Consider the following 22,366-nt stretch of genomic DNA (forward strand, 5'->3'; position numbering starts at 1 on the left):
TGGTCCCCAACCTTTTTGGCACTAGGGACCACTTTTTTGGAAGACAGTTTTCCACAGACCACAGGGGTGGGGGGAAAGGGGGTGAATGGATGGTTTGGGGATGATCCAAGCACATTACATTTACTGTGCACTTTATTATTATTACATCGGCTCCATCTCCGATCATCAGGCATTAGATCCTGAAGGTTGGGGACCCCTGCTGTAAGTGGTCTGAGAGGATCTACCGTATCGTGATTAAGGATGAAATTTGGGTGAGGGGTTTTCCAATTTTAGGCTGTTCCACCTTGAGGATTAGTAGTTTCATCTGTAGCTTAACTTTCCTACTGCTTTAAGTTAGTAATTATCCCAAGTGTGTTTAACTTTAAAATCCACATGAAGCTTAACTTCTAACTAGTGATTAAATGATAATCATTAAAGGTTTTTTGACAGACTATGTATGAGCACTTGGGAGAGCTGCTAACAGTTTTGCTTACCCTGGATGAAATTATTGATAACCACATCACATTAAAAGACCACTGGACTATGTACAAAAGGTGAGCCAACTAAAATGTTAAAGATGCTCTCTTTGTACAGTTAATGTATTACTAAAAAATAAATATAAATAGTACAGATCCTTTAAGAGACCTGAAGATACATATTTAGAAGGATCTCATTTCAGATTTTCTTTGAGGACAGTAACCATTCTTTTAATTGCAGATGGGCTTTTTGAGAGTATGATATACTTGTATAAAGCATCCTAATTCTTAAAGTGTAGTGAATGTTAATTTGACTATTTTAGGACCCAAGTTTATTTTCCTTGTTCTATATAAGTAACATTTATTCTCAGCTTGGTTTTATTTTGTTTTATATTCCAAACTTTTTAAAGTGAAGGCATTTTATTTTATTCAATCTATTAAGTTTTCACTAAATTTTATCTAGAGAGTACCAGGTATCTGAATTGAAGATGATATAAAAAGGTATGTGATTAGAAATTTAAATATATTAGGATTGTTTTTGTTCAGATTTTCAAATGTGTAGAGCCAAATAAGTAATGACAAATATAGAACTTTGATTTGGGGGGGATAGTTTTAATATAAGAATTTATTGGCAAATTGAAGGTCTTTTCCCTCCTTTTCTACAAGGTTACTAAAATCTGTCCATCACAATCCTTCAAAATTTGGAATTCAGGAAGAAAAGCTAAAGCCATTTGAAAAGTTCTTGCTGAAGCTAGAAGGGCAGTTACTTGATGGAATGATATTTCAGGTATGAGAGCTGTATCAGACTGTAATAAATGGGCTTCTGTTAGTAGACCCAGCTCAGAATTGTAGTGGGGCACTTTTATAACATATTGTGACTGTATTTTTCTTTAAAAGTGCTTAAGCTTAAAACATTGATTATGTTGTAAAATATAATTATGTCAGTATCTAGTAGCTAATGAAATTAACAGTATACTGGTTGTATTTGGGATAAAGTTTTTTTTACTATGTAAAATGATAGAACTATTTGAGGATTAGTATGTAAACAGTTGTGTCAAGCATTTTTTTGTTGTTTATCTCTAGATTTTAGATTTGTGAAACAGCCTCTTAAAAGTGTGTTTTAATTCTTCCTACACAGGGAATATAATTTGGATCAATACAATTCAGGTAGCTTCTAACCACATATAGCTATTTAAGTTTAAATCACCCTCTGCCATACTAGGAACATTTCAAATGCTTAATAGCCACATATAATACAATTATCACACTTGTGTGTGTGCTCAGTCATGTCTGACTCTTTGCAGCCCCATGAACTGTAGCCCTCCAGTCTCCTATGTCCATGGGATTCTCCAGGCAAGAATACTGGAATGGGTTGCCGTTTCCTTCTCCAGGGGATCTTCCCGACTCAGGGATCAAACTCACATCTCCTGTATTGGCAGGCAGATTCTTTGCTGCTGAGCCACAGGGAAGCCCTCACACCTTAAACTTAATATGTTACATGCCAGTGGTATCCCAGTAAAACGGGGCGGAGGGGGTGGGAGAGACAGCTGTGGCTAACAGTCATACCAGTCAGCACATATAGAAAACATTTCCATCATCAGAGGAAGTTCTGTTAGATGGCACTGCTTTGGTAGTGTTCACCAGAAGTTGCATTACAGTACACCCTTGAACAGCATGGGTTTGAACTGCACGGGTCCACTTATATATGAATAGTTTCAATAGTAAATGCTATAGTATTACACCATCCATAGTTGGTTGAATCCAAGTATGGAGAGGAACTGCGGATACAGAGGGCTAGCAATAAATTATATGTGATTTAACCCCCACTTGTTCAAGGTTAAACTGTATATTCCATTTAAAATCTATTTCAAGGTTACCTTTAATTTATATTTTAGATGGTCACAATTTTTACAGAATGATCACAGCTCTTGTTTGTACCAATTTAAGTACAAATCCATTAAGTTTAGAAGAATTTTTTTCTTTGATTCTTTTTCCAGGAGCCATTTCTACACATGATGTGTTAAAGTGCTAAGAGAGTAATTGTAACCAGAAAAAATTAAGTCTCTTCTTAAAAGTGTAAATTAAAATAATAAAACATGCTTTCCCATGCTTCATCAGATACACCTTCTGTACATTACCAAGCTCCACTGTGTCCCTTCATGTAGGATTGCAGATTTTCACTTCAGTTTTATTACTTTCACATAACTGGTGCTCAGATATATAAGTATATACACATTCCCCATTCAGAAAGATTTAGATATTAGATTAGATTAAAAACTTGAGCCTCAGTAAAATTAAAATGATGAATGTAGGATTTTATCACTCTATATTTAATTCTGTTTCATAGCATATTAAGTTATAATAACTAACGAGAGTCTAAATTTCTCTAAATGTTTTCTGTGTAGGCCTGTATAGAACAGCAGTTTGATTCTCTCAATGGAGGAGTATCTGTGTCGAAAAATAGCACTTTTGCTGAAGAATTTGCACATAGTATTCGCTCAATTTTTGCAAATGTAGAAGCCAGACTTGGTAATGTAAAATGCATTTTTTTTGTTTTTGTTTGTGAAGTTATCATTTCCTTTAAAGCAGAACTATAAGTATACCCTGTTTTTCTCTCATGTTGTTTTATAAGGAGAACCTTCTGAAATTGATCAGAGAGACAAGTATGTGGGAGTTTGTGGACTCTTTGTGTTGCACTTTCAAATTTTTCGAACTGTTGATAAAAAGTTTTACAAGTCTTTATTGGACATTTGTAAGAAGGTAAGAATTTGTAACTTCTGTTTTTTTCAATTTGAATAGATGGAAAAGATTTTGGATAAAACTAGATATTTTAAAATGTGTTTTATTCCTGCTTACAAAAATGGTAATTTTTGTAATAGTTATAAAACTAATAGCATAATATTCATTTAAAAAACTAAGCTGTCCAAAAATAAGTAACATTGTACATAAAAATATCCCATAATATAAATACAGATTAATAGGTGCTTTTCTGGATCTTTTCCTGTACATTAAATTCCTATTACTATTACTACATTTTTCTCTTCTCTTTCTTTTCCTTCTTTTTGTCATTCATTCCCATTATTGAAGTAGGAAAAATATGAAATAATTTTTTTTTCCTGTCTTTGCTGTTTCCATGGTGTGGTGCCTGATTTCAAAGTTGAAAATTTTAATATTGTGTAGAATCAAGTATAGTGACCATGAGAACCCAGCCATTGTGGATATGTATTTTGCATTTTTTTCGCTAATATAAAGTGAAAGTAAAGGTTGTAATGTTTCAAGTTTCTGTTTAATTTTTACATATTTTTGTTCATCTGAAAATCCATGAGTGTGTTTAAGTGTGTGTGCACATGCATATGTATGTTGTTTAATATTTAGGCAGAATAAAATTAATGTCATGCTCCACACCAGATACAGGAATGCCTTGCCATGAATTCTGTGCCATGTTAACATAATTTTTCATATTAATGAGTATCTTTTTATAATTTTCTTGAAATAAATTGTCTTCCTTTGGCTGTTGTCAGACTGTTAAACAGTTCATTATTTAGCCTGCATTTAATGATTTCCCCCTTTATTATATTTCCTGTTTCAGGTACCAGCGATCACTCTAACTGCTAATATTATTTGGTTTCCTGATAATTTTTTGATCCAGAAAATACCAGCAGCTGCCAAACTTCTGGACAAAAAAAGTCTTCAGGCCATTAAAATACACAGAGATACTTTCCTACAGCAGAAAGCGCAGTCACTTACCAAGTAGGTTTTATAAGTACCCATAATGGAAATATTTATATATTTTTATATTTCAGCTCTTACACTGATTCTGAATGTATGAAAAGCATTTGAATTATAAGATCAAACGTAGTTACTCATTACCAGAGAAAAGGCTGGGCAGTCTCTTCGAGATTTATTTTCTAGGAGTGTGTTCTCGTTTTAAATGTTTTAGGCATAAACCTCAGCTTAAGATGTGGACAAGTTATGCTTTATGGAAATACATATACATGTGTGTACACTCATATATACATACACATGCTTTTTTATCAGGTGCATTACATATTTTTTGTGTGTGAAGTGAAGTCGCTGCAGTAGATGCCATTTGATGAATTAAGAACATCATGTGTACATGCTTCAGTGTTGAGTTTTGCAGGATTGATGCCATCCTTTTTTTATTTTTATGAAAGTAATGTATGCATGTATTTAAGAAGTTAAAAAGTACTAACGGCTCAAAGGGAAAAATAATTGTCCTCTGCTGAATTGCCTCCTATACCTTAGTCCTGTTCCCTAAAAGAATACTTTTAACTCCTAGTTTCTTCTAATATTTACATCTTTTAGCTTCTCTTCCTATGTGAAATTTCAAATACGCACAAAATAGAGAAAATAGTATAATGAACCCCCATGTTCTCATCATCTACCTCAACAGTTAAGTTTACTCACTGGAGTATATTGCGTTCTCCCTGGAGTATAGTGCTAAAATTTTATGTTGACCTAGATGAAGATTTTAAGTGAGGTGTCATGGGACTTTGCCACTGGCCCGGTACTGATCACAGTTTTTATCTGTAACGTGGTTATATGATAATATGGGAAACTACCCACTTTCTGGTGATCTTCACTATTGAGGGGGAAGTTGTGTCACTCCTGTACAGTGGGAAAGAAGGAGTATGTGTGGAATGTATGAGATCCCCTAAAGCATCTTTTAGTACTCCTAAGTCCTGTGATTAAAGTCATGGAGAGTGATAGCAACTCAATTCAGGCAGGACTACTCAGGGCAGAGATTTCAGGGCTCTCCAATACATGCTAAGACAGAGTTGAGAGATGAAGACATAAGTTTGGGGTTAGATTTCAGAGATGCGTTCAGTAGGATGGAGAGACAGGAATCAGATTTATTAGCAGTAATCTTAAAAAAGATTTGGATAATTTTGTTATCAGAGGCTTAACGTTCTTTAACAATGCAATACAATTGCTAAACATGTCAGTTTATATTTAGATTACATTAATAATGATACCCAAATTTTAGAAATTAGTTGCCATGTCTAGGCTAGGGGAATTGGTAGTTGCATTGAATTCTTACTGGTCACATAATTAGTGTTTGGTGGTGCCACATTTTAAGAGGGCCACAGAGTGCAGCATCTGTGGATGAAGCTGATCAGGATGTTAGATCTGAGAACCATGACCTTTGAAGACTTAATGAAAAAGTCTCTATATGGTTTGACCTATAAAAGAGAAATCTGAAGAATGATGTGTTTTTTAAAAATATTTGGAGGGCATTCAGGTTGAAGAGGGAGAAGATTTAATTCCTGTGGCTTCAGAAGTTCAATCAGAACCAAAAGATGAACATGGCAGATATTAATACTAATTGCCAACGTTTTTAAGCTTGTTCTAGGCAACCCACTCCAGTACTCTTGCCTGAAGAATCCCAAGGACAGGGGAGCCTGGTGGGCTGCCGTCTATGGGGTCGCACAGAGTCAGATATGACTGAAGCAACTTAGCAGCAGCAGCAGCAGTAGGCCTTCTGCTAAAGGATTTAAACACAGTCTTACATAAACCCTGTAACAATCTTCTCATATGGGAAATAGTAAAATCACAACTAATATTTACCCTGTGCTCTCAGTAAGCCAGTGTATTCCAGGAACTTCATATGTGTCATCTTTTTTAATCATCAGAAAATCCTGTGAGGTAGATACTGTTGTTATGGCCATTTTATAACAGAAAATTGAGACACAGAGAGAGTGACCTTACTCAAATTTAAACAAATGTGTGCAGAACTGGGAGTTCACCTCTAGAGCGCAAGCCCTTAACACTACTCTAATGTACTATTTTTATCCCATTTTCAGGTAAGGAAAATGAGGCTTAGAGAAATGAATGTTGCCAGGGCACATAGCTAGGTACATGTCAGAGAGGCCAGGCAGACCCGTGCCCAGCCTGCTCTTGAGCCTTTGCAGCAGAGTTGTGTAAGCTGCCCTGAGGACTAATGACCCTTACACCAGAGCTGCATAGGCAGAACATAGAGGACTGTCAGTCCAAGGTGCTATAGGAACTGAGTCTTCTTAAGTAAAATATTGAATAAGTTGACTTTCAAAGATTCCTTCCCCCCATATGATAACATTTTAATGTTTCCAAATTCTTTTTTTTTTTTTTTTTTCAAAAATATACCTACACAGTCACTGCAGAGCTCCTTTGAGCTGAAGGGGGCAGTGTCTTTTTCATTGTCGTAACTCTGCCAAAGAAACCTCAGATTCACAACACTGAAGTAAAGCCCAGGAGAGAGGAGTCCTGCTTGAGTCCTGATCACATTCTCCTCAAAGTGGAGGCATTGCCCTGGGATTCTGCCCTTTATCTGTGTTCCAGACTTTTAAATCAAATTATCCACAAGTCAAATAATAAATTTTAGCACCATTTGAGGTAGAGTACAACTGTTGGTGGTGGTTCTTTAATGGAATCCTGGCTCAAAATAATTTTTCTCAGATTTGATGGTGAGGTTTCACCTCCTTAAAACACATTGAATTAATTGAAATTAATTTATTGTTTTTAAAATAAAAGAGGAGTATACCTTAAATAGTTGTGCCCTGAAAGTTCTCATCTGAGTGATTTGATATGTATTGATAGAGTGATGTAGTGTTAATAAGCAACCTGCTTAGTAGAATTTTATTACTGATTCAGCTTTTCCAGGTTGGGACAGTTTCCTAGATTTGGGCTTAAGTCCTGGCTCAGCTGAGTACTAGTATGATGTTGGGCCCATTACTTAATTTCCCTGTGTGTCAATTTCCTGTTCTGTAAAATGGATATCATAATATGTTAGTTACCTCATAGGGTTAATGTGAGGATTGAATGTTAATTTGTGTAAAGTGCTTATAACAGTGATTGGGCATTTAGTAAGCATTCAGTAAATGTTAGCTTGTATTTTCAGATTCTAAATACTTCCATTGTGGTTCAAGCTGTCATCTCTTTTCCTCTGCATTATCACAGGAACTTCCTAAGTGGTTTTCCTGCTTTTACCATTGTCCCCTATATAGTTTATTTTCAGTATGCCAACCAAAGTGATACTGATCCTCCTCAGAGTTAGAGTAGATCAGTCCGCTCAAACCCGCTAGCAGGCATCCCCAACCTTCAGGATCTAATGCCTTGATGACCTAAGGTGGAGCTGATATAATAATAGAAATAAAGTGCACAATAAATGCAGTGTGCTTGCATCATCCCATAACCATTCACTCCAGCTCCCCCAGGCTGTGGGAGAATCATCTTCCATAAAACTGGTCCCTTTAGTACCAACAAGGTTGAGTCTAAAGAGGGGCTTCCCTGGTGGCTCAGAAGGTAAAGCGTCTGCCTGCAATGTGGGAGACTCAGTTTCGATCCCTGGGTCAGGAAGATCCCCTGGAGAAGGAAATGGCAACCCACTCCAGTACTCTTGCCTGGAAAATTCCATGGATGGAGAAGCCTGGTAAGTTACAGTCCATGGGGTTGCAAAGAGTCAGACACGACTGAGCAACTTCACTCCAGAGGCTTTCCACTGAAGTCCTTACCAGGCCTTATACAAATCCCTTTCTGCTCTCCACTTTACCTGTTCCTCCAGCCCACTCACCCCTGTGTATCTCTGATCTCCTTTTCTGTTCTCACCCCTCTTCTCTGCTCTTCAGTCATCCTGACTTCTTTCAGTACTTGTGCATGGCACACACTCTTCTGTTTTGAGATGATTGCATTTGTTGTTTACTTTCCTAAAACTCTCATCTGTTATATATTTGCATGGATTACTTATTTATCTTCTTCTAATCTTGGCTCACGATCACTTTTTCAACAAGGCTACTTTGATCATTGTGTTTAAAATTGTACTTGCTGTCCCAGTCACTTTTCCCTGCTATATTTTTTCCGAAGCACATATCTGACATCTCAGAGTTCAGTTACTGATTGCTTTATTGCACAACTCTTCTTTCTAGAATATAAGCTTCATGGGAGCAGAAATTTGTGTCTGTTTTGTTTACTGCTGTTTTTTGTTTTTAGTACTGAGAAACAATGCCTGGCCTGTATAGATATTCAGTGAATATTTGTTGCTTAAGTAAATTGTGTGTGTATGTATAACATGTATATTTTGAAAGTCTGAAAAAAAAAAATCTGAAAGATGAATTGACTGCTGCCAGGAAATATTTTATTCTAGCCAGTATGAAGAAATGGGAGTAAATTTTCTTTCCTGTGCTGAATAACCTCAATATTTTCCTTTGTTAGAGATGTACAGTCTTACTACGTCTTTGTGAGCTCATGGATGATGAAAATGGAATCTATTTTATCTAAAGAGCAGAGAATGGATAAATTTGCTGAAGACCTTACCAGTAGATGTAATGTTTTTATACAGGTAGTTTCATCTTCTTTCTTAGAATGTTTGGATCATTTATTTGTTAATCCACTGTACAGAAGGTACACTGTGAAAGAACTGTGAAGGGTGAAATATGTTTTTGTGTTTAAAACTGAAATTGATTTGGTTATGTCAGCTTGAATCTGTGTGACTTGTTTAGATTTTCTAATATATGGTTTTAATATATGCATCTAATATATGCAAATATATACTCCTTCCAAGTCCTGACTTCTTAGCTGTATCCCATAAGTTTTGATGTGTTGTATCTGTATTATTCTTTACTTCAAAATACTTAAAAAAAAATCATTGTGATTTCTTCTTTGCTCTCTTGACTGTTTTGAAATAGAATTCTTCATTTCCAAATGCATGAGGATTTCCTAGTTACCATTATTGATTTCTCCCAGTATGAAAATACTTTCAGTATTGAAGTTTGTTGAGATTTGCATGGTGGATCAGGCTATGGACAACCTTGGCAAACATTTCATGTACACTTAAAAAGAACGTAGTTTGCTTTTTGTTGGTCATGGTATTTTATATATATCAGGAAGGATCATATTTAATTATTTTGTCTGAATATTCTGTCAGTTACTGAGATAATTGGGTTGGAATCTCCCACTGTGTTATAGATTTGTCTTATTTATCCTTTGTAGCTTTGTCAACTTTTATTTTATGCATTTTTAGACTAAATAGGCACATAACATTTAGAATTGTTATAGCTTAGTGGTAAGTCAAACTTTTTATCATGTCTGGTAATGCTTTTTGTCATAGGCCTCTTGTGTGTGATAGTAACATAGCTAGCTGTACCAGTTTTCTTTTAATTAGGTCTGTCTGCAAGGTCCATTGGTTACCATCCTTTTATTTGCAACCTGTTTGGCTCCTTTATTTAATGTGTGTCTCCTTTCAGTTCAGTTCAGTCACTCAGTTGTGTCCGACTCTTTGCAACCCCATGAATTGCAGCACGCCAGGCCTCCCTGTCTATTACCAACTCCCGGAGTTCACCCAAACTCCTGTCCATCGAGTCAGTGATACCATCCAGCCATCTCATCCTCTTTCGTCCCCTTCTCCTCCTGCCCCCAATCCCTCCCAGCATCAGGGTCTTTTCCAGTGAGTCAACTCTTCGCATGAGGTGGCCAAAGTATTGGAGATGCAGCTTTAGCATCAGTCCTTCCAGTGAACACCCAGGACTGATCTCCTTCAGAATGGACTGGTTGGATCTCCTTGCAGTCCAAGGGACTCTCAAGAGTCTTCTCCAACACCACAGTTCAAAAGCATCAATTCTTCGGCGCTCAGCTTTCTTCACAGTCCAACTCTCACATCCGTACATGACTACTGGAAAAACCATAGCCTTAACTAGACAGACCTTTGTTGACAAAGTAATGTCTCTGCTTTTGAATATGCTGTCTATCTAGGTTGGTCATAACTTTTCTTTCAAAGAGTAAGTGTCTTTTAATTTCATGGCTGCAGTCACCATCTGCAGTGATTTTGGAGCCCAGAAAAATAAAGTCAGCCACTGTTTCCCCATCTATTTCCCATGAAGTGATGGGACCAGATGCCATGATCTTCGTTTTCTGAATGTTGAGCTTTAAGCCAACTTTTTCACTCTCTTTCACTTTCTGCCATAAGGGTGGTGTCATCTGCATATCTGAGGTTATTGATATTTCTCCCGGCAATCTTGATTCCAGCTTGTGCTTTTTCAAGCCCAGCATTTCTCATGATGTATTCTGCAGAGAAATTAAATAAGCAAGGTGACAATATACAGCCTTGAGGCAGGTCAGGTGGTCTGGTATTAGCGTCTCTTTCGGAATTTTCCACAGTTTATTGTGATCCACACAGTCAAAGGCTTTCACATAGTCAATAAAGCAGAAATAGATGTTTTTCTGGAACTCTCTTGCTTTTTCCATGATCCAGCGGATATTGGCAATTTGATCTCTGGTTCCTCTGCCTTTTCTAAAACCAGCTTGAACATCAGGGAGTTCACGGTTCATGTATTGCTGAAGCCTGGCTTGGAGAATTTTGAGCATTACTTTACTAGCATGTGAGATGAGTGCAGTTGTGCAGTAGTTTGAGCATTCTTTGGCATTGCCTTTCTTTGGGATTGGAATGAAAGCTGACCTTTTCCAGTCCTGTGGCGACTGCTGAGTTTTCCAAATTTGTTGGCATACTGAGTGCAGCACTTTCACAGCATCATCTTTTAGGATTTGAAATAGCTCCACTGGAATTCCATCTCCTCCAGTAGCGTTGTTCGTAGTGATGCTTTCTAAGGCCCACTTGACTTCACATTCCAGGATGTCTGGCTCTAGGTGAGTGATCACACCACCGTGATCATCTTGGTCGTGTTTAAGCAACATGTATTTTTCCCCAATGAAACTCTTATGTATGTCAATACTGATACTCATATTTTATTAGCACCTGATTAATTGCTTTTTATTTGTCTCACTTGTTCTGTGTCTATATTCTTTTCTTGCTCTCTTTTGAATTATTTTTCCTTCTGTTACTTTCATTCAGTATTTTACTGTTCTTTTAGTGGTTACTATAGAGATTTTAAGATGCATTATTGAACATTCAACTCCAATATAAATGAGTAATTCAATTTCCAGACAGTATAAGGCTCTTGAAGTGAAGTGAAATCGCTCAGTTGTGTCCGACTCTTTGCGACCCCATGTACAATAGACTGCACCAGGCTCCTGCGTCCATAGGATTTTCTAGGCAAGAGTACTTGCCATTTCCTTCTCCAGATAAGGCTCTTAAGCCCTTTTAATTCTATTTACCCCTTCTCATCTATGCTGCTGTTGTGTATTTTGATTCTGTGTATATTTTAAACCATGTAAGGCATTGTTGCTGTTGTTTTTTAATAGTATTCATTTAGATTTACCCATATATTTACCTGTTCTGTTGCTTTTTATCCTTTTTGCATCCCCTCATCTTTCTACTTGTGGAATACCTGTTAAAATTTCACTTAATTTTTTATTGTTTTCTGGCTTCCTTTGTTTTTGTTGAGAGGGCAAGGCAGCTGTCAATTTTGCTGTTTTTTTCAATATATGTCTTTGTTGGATTGCTTATAAAATTTACTTTTTGGTTTTTAAGCAGTATTTTTTGATGCACCTACATGAGGTTTTCTATGTGTTTTTGCTACTTGGGATTTGTAAAGCTTTTGGAATTTGTGGAAAATTCTCAGTCATCAACTCCTTAAGTACTGTTCCTGTTCTATTCTCTGTTTTTTATTTCTTCATCTAATCTACTACTAAATCTACTGACTAATATTAATCTACTGACTTTTAAAACTTTTTCTTAGTTCTTAGCTTTAATTTTCAGTTTGTTTCTTTTTTATAGTTTCCAATTTTCTGAAATAATTTTGTGTTTTATTTCATTTTGCATACTTAGCGTAATTACTTTGAAGCTCATGTCCAATGATTGCATTATCTAGCTATTTCTAATCTATTTTTTGTTTGTTTTTTGAATATATCTTATCTCTTTCTATGCTTAGTGATTTTTAATAACCCAAATTGTATATAGAACTATAGAAATAATTTGAAGATCTGGGTATTGTGTTTCTTCCTCCAGAGAGAATTTAATATTTGCTTCCAATACACGTTAGTCTAGGACAACTAGTAACTGAGATTACCTCAGCCCGGTCATGGGTTTAGATGATCTAAATCAGGACCTAAATTGTATGATGGCTGTTTTTTTCTAGTTCACCCTGACTTTTTAGGGGAAAGTTTTTAAGAATCCCAATTCAGACCCTGGTTGATTTAGCAGGACTCCCTCCTCTCCTTGATGGGCCATGAGCTCCTGTTTTTATCCTCAGGGATCCTGAAAGATATGTCTGGCTTCCGTCTTTGTTATCCTCTTTTGGAATGGGCAGATGCCTCTATGGGAAAGCAGCCTCAAATGCCGAGCTCATATCTCTGGGTTTCTGTCTTCTCGCTATCATGGCCTTGTGGTTTCTTATTTTCTTGATAGCTGTTTGATACCTTCCAACAGTTAAAGAAAATGTTTTGTCCAGATTTTCTGGTTGTTTTATACAGGAACGTTGGTCCAACTTATCTATTCTGCCTTTTACAGAAACAGACCCCAGACTTTCCTCCATCCCATTTAGGTGTTTAGAAGTCATCCTTCATGTATATCCTTCACAAATTAATGGCCATGAATTAATTTGGGAATGAGGTAATAGTAGCTTGTGACCTCTCTGCCTCCTCCCACTTCTCCCCCCCCAAAAAACCTCTTTTTCTGCCTGCCTTAGAGCTGCACTTTCCCTGTTCCTTGTCTCTGCTTTTTCACTGTGCCCAGTGCTGCAGTAGGTTCAGGGTGTGGTGTAATAGCCCTATAGCTGGCAAGGTAAGACTTGCGACACTGCTGCATGTATCCCCCAAGCTCTGATCTTACTGCCACCTCTTAGGAAGCTACCTACTCTCTCATTTCTTCATTGTGTTGCGTCTCTTCACCATTATTATTGGTTCACAGAAAATTCCCCCTCCCTGCATTGTGTCATTCCTTTAGTCAGCCACTGTTACTCATGGTGGAGCTGGAGAAAAAGGTTGAGAATCACTGGCATATAGCTGCTGCCCTGGCTCCTTGGATATATTCACAATAATATAGTTTAGGTTCATCTCTAAACTGTACATGTATCTCTTTTTGGTCCTTCTCTATAAACCCAAAGAATCTGCATTATTCTGTGTCCTTTTTGGATCTAAATGAAAATATGTTTGAGAAGTAATACCCTTTTTCTTATTTTGTATTCTATGTTTCCTTGGGTTTATTAGCACTAAATTTTTTTTAATCCTCACAGGACTTCTGGCTTCCTTTATAAGTAGAAGGGTAAGAGAGACCCTGTTCTTGGGGCTGGAAGGAGAGAAAGTCGATCAGCAGCAATAAGCAGGGGACATAGTAGCAGATGGATGGTAGGGGTTGGTTCTGGATGAGAAAGAAAGGGGAGATTGGTTTGGAACTGAGGAATGCTGTGGAACGTCTGTACTAGCCAGAGAACAGCTCTCTTTCTCCTCATTTTTCAGTTCCTACTTCCTTAGAGCCCTCAGCTCGTGTCTTAAGCTGCAGCAAATAGGTTGCATAACTTTGAAACTTCACCACCATGTATAATACTGCATGTAAAGAGTATTTCAGAATCTTAAATGCACTCTAGAAGCACTAGATATTGGCGAGTTGAAGAATTATTATCACACAGAGAATGAAATCTTGAAGAAAGGAAACCTTTTATTGTGATTTTAATTGATGTTTTATGTTGGTTTTTTATAGGGCTTTTTATATGCTTACAGTATTAGTACCATTATTAAAACCACAATGAATCTCTACATGTCCATGCAAAAGCCAATGACCAAAACATCAGTGAAGGCGTTGTGCAGGCTTGTTGAACTTCTCAAGGTAAGTTTTGGATTATTTTACCTTGCCATTATCACTGAGAAATGATCCAAGCATGAAGTAGGATTTTTGGGGGTAAGGTTTGACTTCTTGATTATGAGTATAAAAAATTATGGGAATGTATATTTGTCTCTTAGTTAGATAAAGGAACTAGCCAGTGACAGAAATTTCTTGAATAATTTTCTGTGAATGGCCAATATACTTAAACTTTATTAAAAGTTAACATGTAGTCAAAGAGAAAAGAAGGAAAAGGAAAAGATTAGTCAAAATATTAGTAGTTTTACTCATGGAAGTTCTAAATGTGTTGCATGAGTTTTAAAAACTACACATAAAACGTTATAGTATTAAAATGCATATGAGGCTAGTCAGCATGAGGCTGTTTATTTTGTAATTTAGAGGAAGTGGTGTAATCTTGGGATTTGAAAGGTTTTGAAAATGTGGTAAAACGTTTCTTAGCATACTCATAAGTAAAAAAATAAAACTGTAGGCGGGAGAGCATACATGTAGCTTTTTGTAAAACCTGAGCTAAAGATTTGCTAGTGAATTTCTGTTAATAGTGGCTTTAGGGCTTCCCTGGTGGCTCAGAGGTTAAAGTGTCTGCCTCCAATGTGGGAGACCTGGGTTCAATCCCTGGGTTGGGAAGATCCCTTGGAGAAGGAAATGGCAACCCACTCCAGTGTTCTTGCCTGGAGAATCCCATGGATGGAGGAGCCTGGTAGGCTACAGTCCGCAGGGTTGCAGAGTCGGACACGACTGAGTGACTTCACCTTCACTTTCTTTAGATTTGCTTAGGAAATAAATATAGTTTGGAGATCTTGTCTTTAGATTTTTAGCCATTTTTTCCTTTAAGGTATTATTAGTTATATTTATTTTTAATGAAATGCAAATACAGAAGTATATATATGTATACATAAATGCATGTATATCTTATATAGCATAATTTAAAAATACTAAACACTTAAAAACCTATCATCCCATTTAGGAAAGCGAATGTTACCAGTATTTTCAAAGCCCCCTGTCTTGTCCTTCCCAGACTGCATACTAATCTACCCGCTTGGAGGACCTGCTGTCCTGAACTTTATCATTCCCTTGTTTCTTTTTAGTTTGTGGCATATGACTGAACTTATCAACCACTCATTGTTTAGTTATAAATGTTTTTGAAGTTTTTATTAACGGAGTGATGTCTCATGTATTCTTTGGCTTGGTTTCTTTTTACTCAAGGGTGTTACCATGTTGGAACGAGTAGCTGTAGTTCATTAATTTTCATTACTGTGTAGGCTTCCTGGGCTTGGACTTTTGGGTTGTTTCCAGTTTTTGCTATTTTAAATCATGTTGCCATTCTTGTATTAGTTTATGTTTCTTGGTGTAATTGTGCAAAAGTTTTTATGAGGTGTTATAAACCTATGAGTGGATTGCTGGGTTTTATGCTGTGTATATAATCAGCTTTTAAGATGATGCTAGATTATTTTTCCAGGTAGTTAACATCAGTTTACATACCTCTGTCAATATATTAGATTTCTGTAGTTCCCTACTTGGCCAACATTGGTATTATCAACTTTTTGTGTGTGTGCACGTAAACTTATGAATTAGTGTTTATAGATGACTTTATGCTTAACATTTCCCTGATGATTAATGATAATATCTTTTCAAATATTATTAACTGCTTCTTTTGGAGAAATATTTTCATTTCTTTTGTTCAGGTATTTGTTGAATTGTTTGCCTTTTAAAAAAAGTGTTTGATTTGTTTGGTGTCCACATATTCTGAGTACTAATCTCTTGTGTGTGGCAGGTATTTTCTCATACATTGGTTTATCTTTCAATTTTATTTATAGTGGCTTTTGATAAACAGAAATTTATAATTTTAATACAATTGGATTGACCAGTCTTACCCTTTATAGTAGTGCCTTTTTCATCTCATTTATAAATTTCTTACCAGGCCCAAAGTCATAAAGATATTCTAGAATTGTGCCTAAATATTTTAACTTTTAAGTTGATTCTCACAGAATCACTTCTGATTCTTTTTAGGCGATAGAGCATATGTTCTACAGGAGAAGCATGGTTGTGGCTGATTCAGTCTCACATATAACGCAGCACCTTCAGCATCAGGCTCTTAATTCTATTTCTGTGGCCAAGGTATAAAAGCATAATTATATTGTCTTTGTAGTTTGCCCTTCTGTTGTTTTGTGTGTTCTAGTTAAGCATGTTTATCCACAGTATTCTTGGTTATAATCTCCAAGGTATTCCATGATTTTACTGAGAGTGATCAGGATTATCTTTAGCCTGAATTTCCAGCACTAACACAGTTCTACTAAAAAAGGACATACTGTGCATTATTAAAATAACATTGTGTCTTTCTTAAATTATTTCCTTGTTAAATTGATAATTGGTAATTTTGAGGTACGCCTAGTAATTTGCTGTTCCTGATGGTGCTCAGCAAGAATGTTATGGAAATAAAGCATCTGACATCATAAGAAGTGAACAGGGAAAGTATTTGTCTTAAGTGCTGTTAAGTTGAATCATGGAAAAGATAACTGGAAAATTTTTCCTCATGAGTCTTTTGTTACTGCCTCAAATTTAAAGCTGGTATGTCCTGTTTCCTTTTATCTTTAAGAAAAGAGTAATTTCTGACAAAAAATATAGTGAACAGCGTCTTGATGTGCTCTCTGCTCTAGTTTTGGCTGAAAACACTCTAAATGGACCAAGCACAAAGCAGCGACGACTAATTGTTTCTTTGGCATTGAGTGTGGGCACACAAATGGTAAGTGTATTGCTGTTCCTTACGGAGTAAAAATGAGACCTGAGATTTCACGCTTCCCTTTTTACTGGCTTAAGAAACCTGTCCTTCAAGTGCAACTTCTCTGTGCTTTTTCCCTCCCTAATAGAAAACATTTAAAGATGAAGAACTCTTTCCACTTCAAGTAGTCATGAAGAAGCTGGATCTTATCAGTGAACTTCGAGAAAGGTAAGTAGGGATAGCTAATGGTAACAAAAGATAGGGGTGATGGAAACATCAGGGCTTTTTTTTTTTTTTTAATAGTCTAGCAGTAGAAGGAATGTAATCTAGGTAGACCTTTGGTTCCTCCTCATAATTTCTGTGGCATGACTAGAATGAGACTCTGGCAAGGGTTTGTATTTCTTTTACTTGTCTTCTGTAGTAAGGATGTAGCTTTTGGAAGAACTCACTTGAAAAATGTGATATAGCCCTTAGAGCATCTGGCAGACTCTGGAACTATTGTGCTTATTGTGATGGGTATCTCTAATAGACTCAGAATTGCTGCTTTGTAACAGAGCTTCATCTACTTGTGAGAGACTTAGAGCCATCTCACATAGTCTTCCATAATTTTATTTGGGACAGAATTTGAGTTACATCGTTGGTTAGACAGTCACTAAGATGGATTCATCTTTGGTTATTTGTATAACTCCTGTGGCTTTATTGTTTTCTTTTTATCAAGTAAGCATTGAGTTTCTTAGAGGGGAATTTTGATTTCCAGTCGAACTAAGATTACAGCACAATTTTTATTTAATGCTCGTATATAGCATAATGTTTCTGTTATTCTGAGACGCTCAGATTTTTGTAGTTTGTGGCATTTCACTTTCTATCCATGGAAGAAATACTGAACTTTTCTTCACTATAAGATATTTATGATCAAGTTGTTGCCCTATAAAGTGTGAAATAGTCACTTGACAAAGATGATAAATAGGTTGAGTGCCACTGGTTTTTGTTGTTGCTGTTTTGGTCACAGTTTTTTGAAAGGTCTCCTTTTCAGCTTTGAGACAGGTAAAATGGTGCGTGTGGTGCAGGTCTTGTGAGTCTGGTCATATCAAATAATACAATTTAAACCGTGGTAAAGTTACATTTTTTAAAGTATGCTTTAAAACTAAAATGCATTTATAAAATTCCAACAGTGTCAGATACTGGACTGTTTTGTTACCATTTGAAAAATACTTATTTTATGACTTTTCTATGCTAATTTTGGGTTAAGTGATATGGGGAATACAGATATGAATAGACAGCTCTTACCTTTACAGTAAATAATGCCATTCTTTTCATTATTTTGGGGGCTTACTTCACTTTTGGTAGCATTAATTACTACTTTACATTGTAGAGTCCAGACACAGTGTGACTGCTGTTTTCTGTACTGGCATCGAGCTGTCTTCCCAATTTATTTAGATGACGTATATGAAAATGCTGTTGATGCAGCCAGACTACATGTAAGTAAAAGAATAGTGTAAAGAGCATTATTTCTTCATTTTTGTTATTCACTGTGCAAACCATTTTAATTAATTTTAAAATAGATCATTTAATAAACTATTTAAAAACTGGTGCTGTTTTTTAATAGTGCTATGCATATAAATTCTATATTAATACAAATGAATTAATTTGAATATATGTTTAACTCTTCTCATACTCCTAATCATTCTCATTTCACTGGGTTTTAGTTTGTGTCAAAATAATTGACTTATTTGTCAGCAAGGTATTCAGATCTTTCCATTTCCTTGTGGAAATGAACGTATTTGAATGCTTAAGATAAAAAGGATTAGTTAATGTGATTGCCTTTTTTTGGTATTAGCATATGCTTTGGAGAGTAAAATTCAGCTCTTACTTAGGAAAGTAAGGTAGTCATGGGTAGAAAAACAGCCTTCAGATTGAGGCTTTGTCTTTTAAGACAGGTAACTTCTGTAATGTAATTCAAAGACGTAGTTTCTCTAAATGCATGTACATTCTCCCCCCATCCCCCGTCAGTACATGTTCAGCGCTTTACGTGACTGTGTGCCCGCCATGATGCATGCAAGGCATTTGGAGTCCTGTGAGATGCTTCTCGATTGCTATGACAAGGAAATTACGGAAATTTTAAATGAGGTAACATTTGAGATTGAAAAGCGTAAGATGTGTTTAGAATGCCGAGTTTGGAAAAACTTTTTGGGTTGAAGCAGACTTTCACAAATTTATGATTCTTACTTACAAATCACTGTCTAGAACAGCAGAACTGTAATTGGCCTTTAGTTCCTAATTTTTTGTATAGAAATCCAGATTAGGAATTTGGAATTATTTTTTTCTTTTACTTTAGTAAGTAGTATATTTGAATTTAAAGTCCTATTCATTAGAAGACTGCAAACGCAAAATTCGTTTGAATATTGTCTGCTGCTCATGGTAATACAGTTAAGACAACTATCAATGTTGAATTTCATTTTGAGAGCTAATGACTGAGATCTTTTATATTTAAAAGTAAATCCTGTTTCTTGTGTAACAATTTAAATGAATCTCTCTTTGTTCTAAAGAAGTGTGTTATAAATACTGCCATCTTTAAAACTGTATTTTCAGCCAGCAGTATTTTTATATAGAGGGAGGAATTAAAAATGAGTGAATTTTACAATATAAACCTTACTCAGGTTTGATAAAAATGTGAGAGTTTTAATATAATTTCTCGTGCTGAATATTCATATTTAGAAAATAAGGTACATGTCTTGGTCAGTATTTAGAACCCCATGTTACACCAGAAAAGATGATTAATTTCATTACCGTTAACTCCGTGAGTTTTGTGGGTTTTTAATAATTTTACATGGAAGCATTCAAAAATTTTCCTCTTGAATGTTCTCAGGATCTTTCTTCCTATGTTCTGGTTTATATAAATTTTATGCTTCATGTTGTATATTCATGTTTATTTTGGTGAAACTACCAGAGATTAGCTTTTGATTTTCTTTGCAAGGGTATTATACTTAAAATACTAATGAACTCATTAGAACTCATCTGACTGCTTCCTGGTTAAAAAGAGTCATTGATTTAAAATGGATAGGAAAATAATTTGACTTTCCCAGTGAAACAGTATTTTACCAGGGAGTATTTAGTTTGACAGTTTGACAAATTTTTTCGTCATTGTACTGAGTATAAAGCTCTTCACATTGAGAACATGGACATCTAGAAGAATCATACAATTGGAATATCATTTTGAAAATTTAAGATATCAATTCTTTTCTGAATAGCATTTGTTGGACAAGTTGTGCAAAGAAATAGAGAAGGACCTGCGACTTTCTGTGCATACTCATTTAAAGCTGGATGACAGAAACCCTTTCAAAGTTGGCATGAAAGACCTGGCCCTTTTTTTCTCTCTGAATCCAATTCGGTTTTTCAATCGTTTCATTGACATTCGAGGTGAGTGTTGTGGTTTTCTTCTTAGGGTCGTATTCTATATGTGTTTGCTCTGTTAAAGAACAAATAACAAAAACAAAACCTTGAGAAAAATCTTTCTTTGTATTAGTCCATTTATTCTTGAATTCCTTTTTGTTTCTTCATTTTTGTTTTCCTAGCAGCTTATTTTATTATTTAAAGAACACTTTTTAGCTCTCAGTCTTTTCTTTTTAATTAATTCATTTATTATTATTATTATTTTTGATTGGACTGTGTCTTTGTTGCTGTGTGTGGGCTTTCTCTAATTGCAGCAAATAGGGACTTCTCATTGTAGTGCGTGGGCTGCTCGTGGTGGTGGCTTCCCTTGTGAAGCACAGGCTTCAGTAGTAGTAGCACATGGCTCAGTAGTTGCAGCCTGTGGACTCTAGAGCACAGCCTCAGTAGTTCTGGTGCTCGGGCTTAGTTGTTCCATGGCTTGTGAAATCTTCGACCAGGAATTGAACCTGTGTCCTCTGTGTTGGCAGGCAAATTCTTATCCATTGCATCACCAGGGAAGTCCCATTCCTAGCACCTTATTTTAAAGGAAGAAATTTAATGTTCAGAGACAAGTTATTTGCTTTTTAGTGTCATTTTTCTTCCTTTCCTATTGTTACCATGAATCAAAGTTTTGAATTTTTTGTTTGTTTCTTTTGAAGCTTATGTAACTCACTACCTAGACAAGACTTTCTACAATCTAACGACAGTAGCTCTTCATGACTGGGCTACTTACAGTGAAATGAGAAATTTAGCTACTCAGCGTTATGGATTGGTTATGACAGAGGCCCATCTTCCTAGTCAGACTTTGGAACAGGTATAGTATAAAGTGTTCTTAGTATAGTCTAATGATAGCTTAATAGTATCTCTCTAAGACAATTAAAAAAATATTTAGTACCGTGTTTATATTTCAAAGTTGAAAGTGAAAAGAAAATATTTGCTATATATAAAAAGCTCATAGTTGAGAAGAATAAAAAATTAGTGCTGATTTGCTTTATGAAAGAATTTATCACATGCTTCCAAATGTTTGTACTTCACCTTTTGTTGAAATTTTGGTACATACATTTTTACATACAGCTTTTCAGAAACAAATCAGGATAGTGAGGTGACTTCTGCTGAACTTTTACAAGTTTAGTCAAGGTCACAGTTAAGAATTTTAAACTAGATATAATATATGTGCTTTAATATCCTAGACAAATGTAACTTGAGTGCAAAATATTTAGCTTTATAAATTCAGTAAGCTAATTTACAGTATGGTTGTATCTCAGGAGTACAAAGATTTGTTTTCAGTTAATTTGCATGTAATTATTTCTAAGATAATCCAGATATAATATTTACTAAAATCCATTAATTCAGTTCCAAAATTTGAAGATCCTAATTTTTCGTTCATCTTACTGCATATATAGGGGCCAGTTCCAGGATCAGTTTGTATATCCTTTTATTCACTTATTTATAAAATTAATATTTATCAAAAATTTGCTAGACACTGCACTGTGTTACTGGAGAGGGTTGCCATTTCATTCTCCAAGGGTCTTCCTGACCCAGGGATTGAACCCATTGACTGCTTTGCAGTCAGACTCTTTACCACTGGGTCTCCTGTGAAGCCCTCAGTATGTTTAGGGATACAAAAATAAATAGAAACAGTCTTAGCTCATGTACCTGTAGCCTAGTGGAAGAAAAATAATGAGTAAATAAATTTTTAGATTCAAATGTGAGAAAATCTATAATAAAAACTTAATCAAAGGGGTGTTTTGATATTACTTTGAGCCCTAGTTAGAAAAGCTATGGAATAGTTTACATGATACCATTCATTAGATATTAGAGTAATCACTGAAGAATGAAGGATTCTTATTAGGTAACTTGTATATTAAAGGTACATATGGGTGAGCTCAGTCGCTCAGTCGTGTCCTATTCGTTATGAACCCGTCGGCTATTATAGCCCACCAGGCTCCTCTGTCCATGGAATTTTCCAGGCAAGAATACTGGAGTGGGTTGCAATTTCATTCTCCAGGGGATCTTCCTAATCCTGGAATCAAACCTGCA

The 22,366-nt window shown here is 35.8% G+C and overlaps 1 protein-coding gene across 2 annotated transcripts in view; it reads left to right on the forward strand.

Annotated features, from left to right (window-relative positions):
• Window positions 1-22,366, forward strand: part of WASHC4 (WASH complex subunit 4) — a 57,993-nt gene that overhangs the window by 11,849 nt on the left and 23,778 nt on the right. The window contains exons 9-22 of one of the 2 annotated variants that reach the window (XM_068970118.1): window positions 430-533; window positions 1,122-1,242; window positions 2,861-2,984; window positions 3,088-3,215; window positions 4,045-4,205; window positions 8,664-8,793; window positions 14,041-14,166; window positions 16,189-16,296; window positions 16,775-16,921; window positions 17,046-17,125; window positions 18,270-18,375; window positions 18,908-19,024; window positions 20,146-20,314; window positions 20,986-21,140. In XM_068970118.1, the coding sequence (XP_068826219.1) occupies window positions 430-533; window positions 1,122-1,242; window positions 2,861-2,984; window positions 3,088-3,215; window positions 4,045-4,205; window positions 8,664-8,793; window positions 14,041-14,166; window positions 16,189-16,296; window positions 16,775-16,921; window positions 17,046-17,125; window positions 18,270-18,375; window positions 18,908-19,024; window positions 20,146-20,314; window positions 20,986-21,140 (1,776 nt within the window). The remainder of the gene's footprint in view (window positions 1-429; window positions 534-1,121; window positions 1,243-2,860; window positions 2,985-3,087; window positions 3,216-4,044; window positions 4,206-8,663; window positions 8,794-14,040; window positions 14,167-16,188; window positions 16,297-16,774; window positions 16,922-17,045; window positions 17,126-18,269; window positions 18,376-18,907; window positions 19,025-20,145; window positions 20,315-20,985; window positions 21,141-22,366) is intronic. The other variant, XM_068970119.1, reaches the window with a different exon arrangement.

Source organism: Capricornis sumatraensis, chromosome 4 (genome assembly GCF_032405125.1).
Source record: "Capricornis sumatraensis isolate serow.1 chromosome 4, serow.2, whole genome shotgun sequence".
NCBI lineage: Eukaryota > Metazoa > Chordata > Mammalia > Artiodactyla > Bovidae > Capricornis > Capricornis sumatraensis.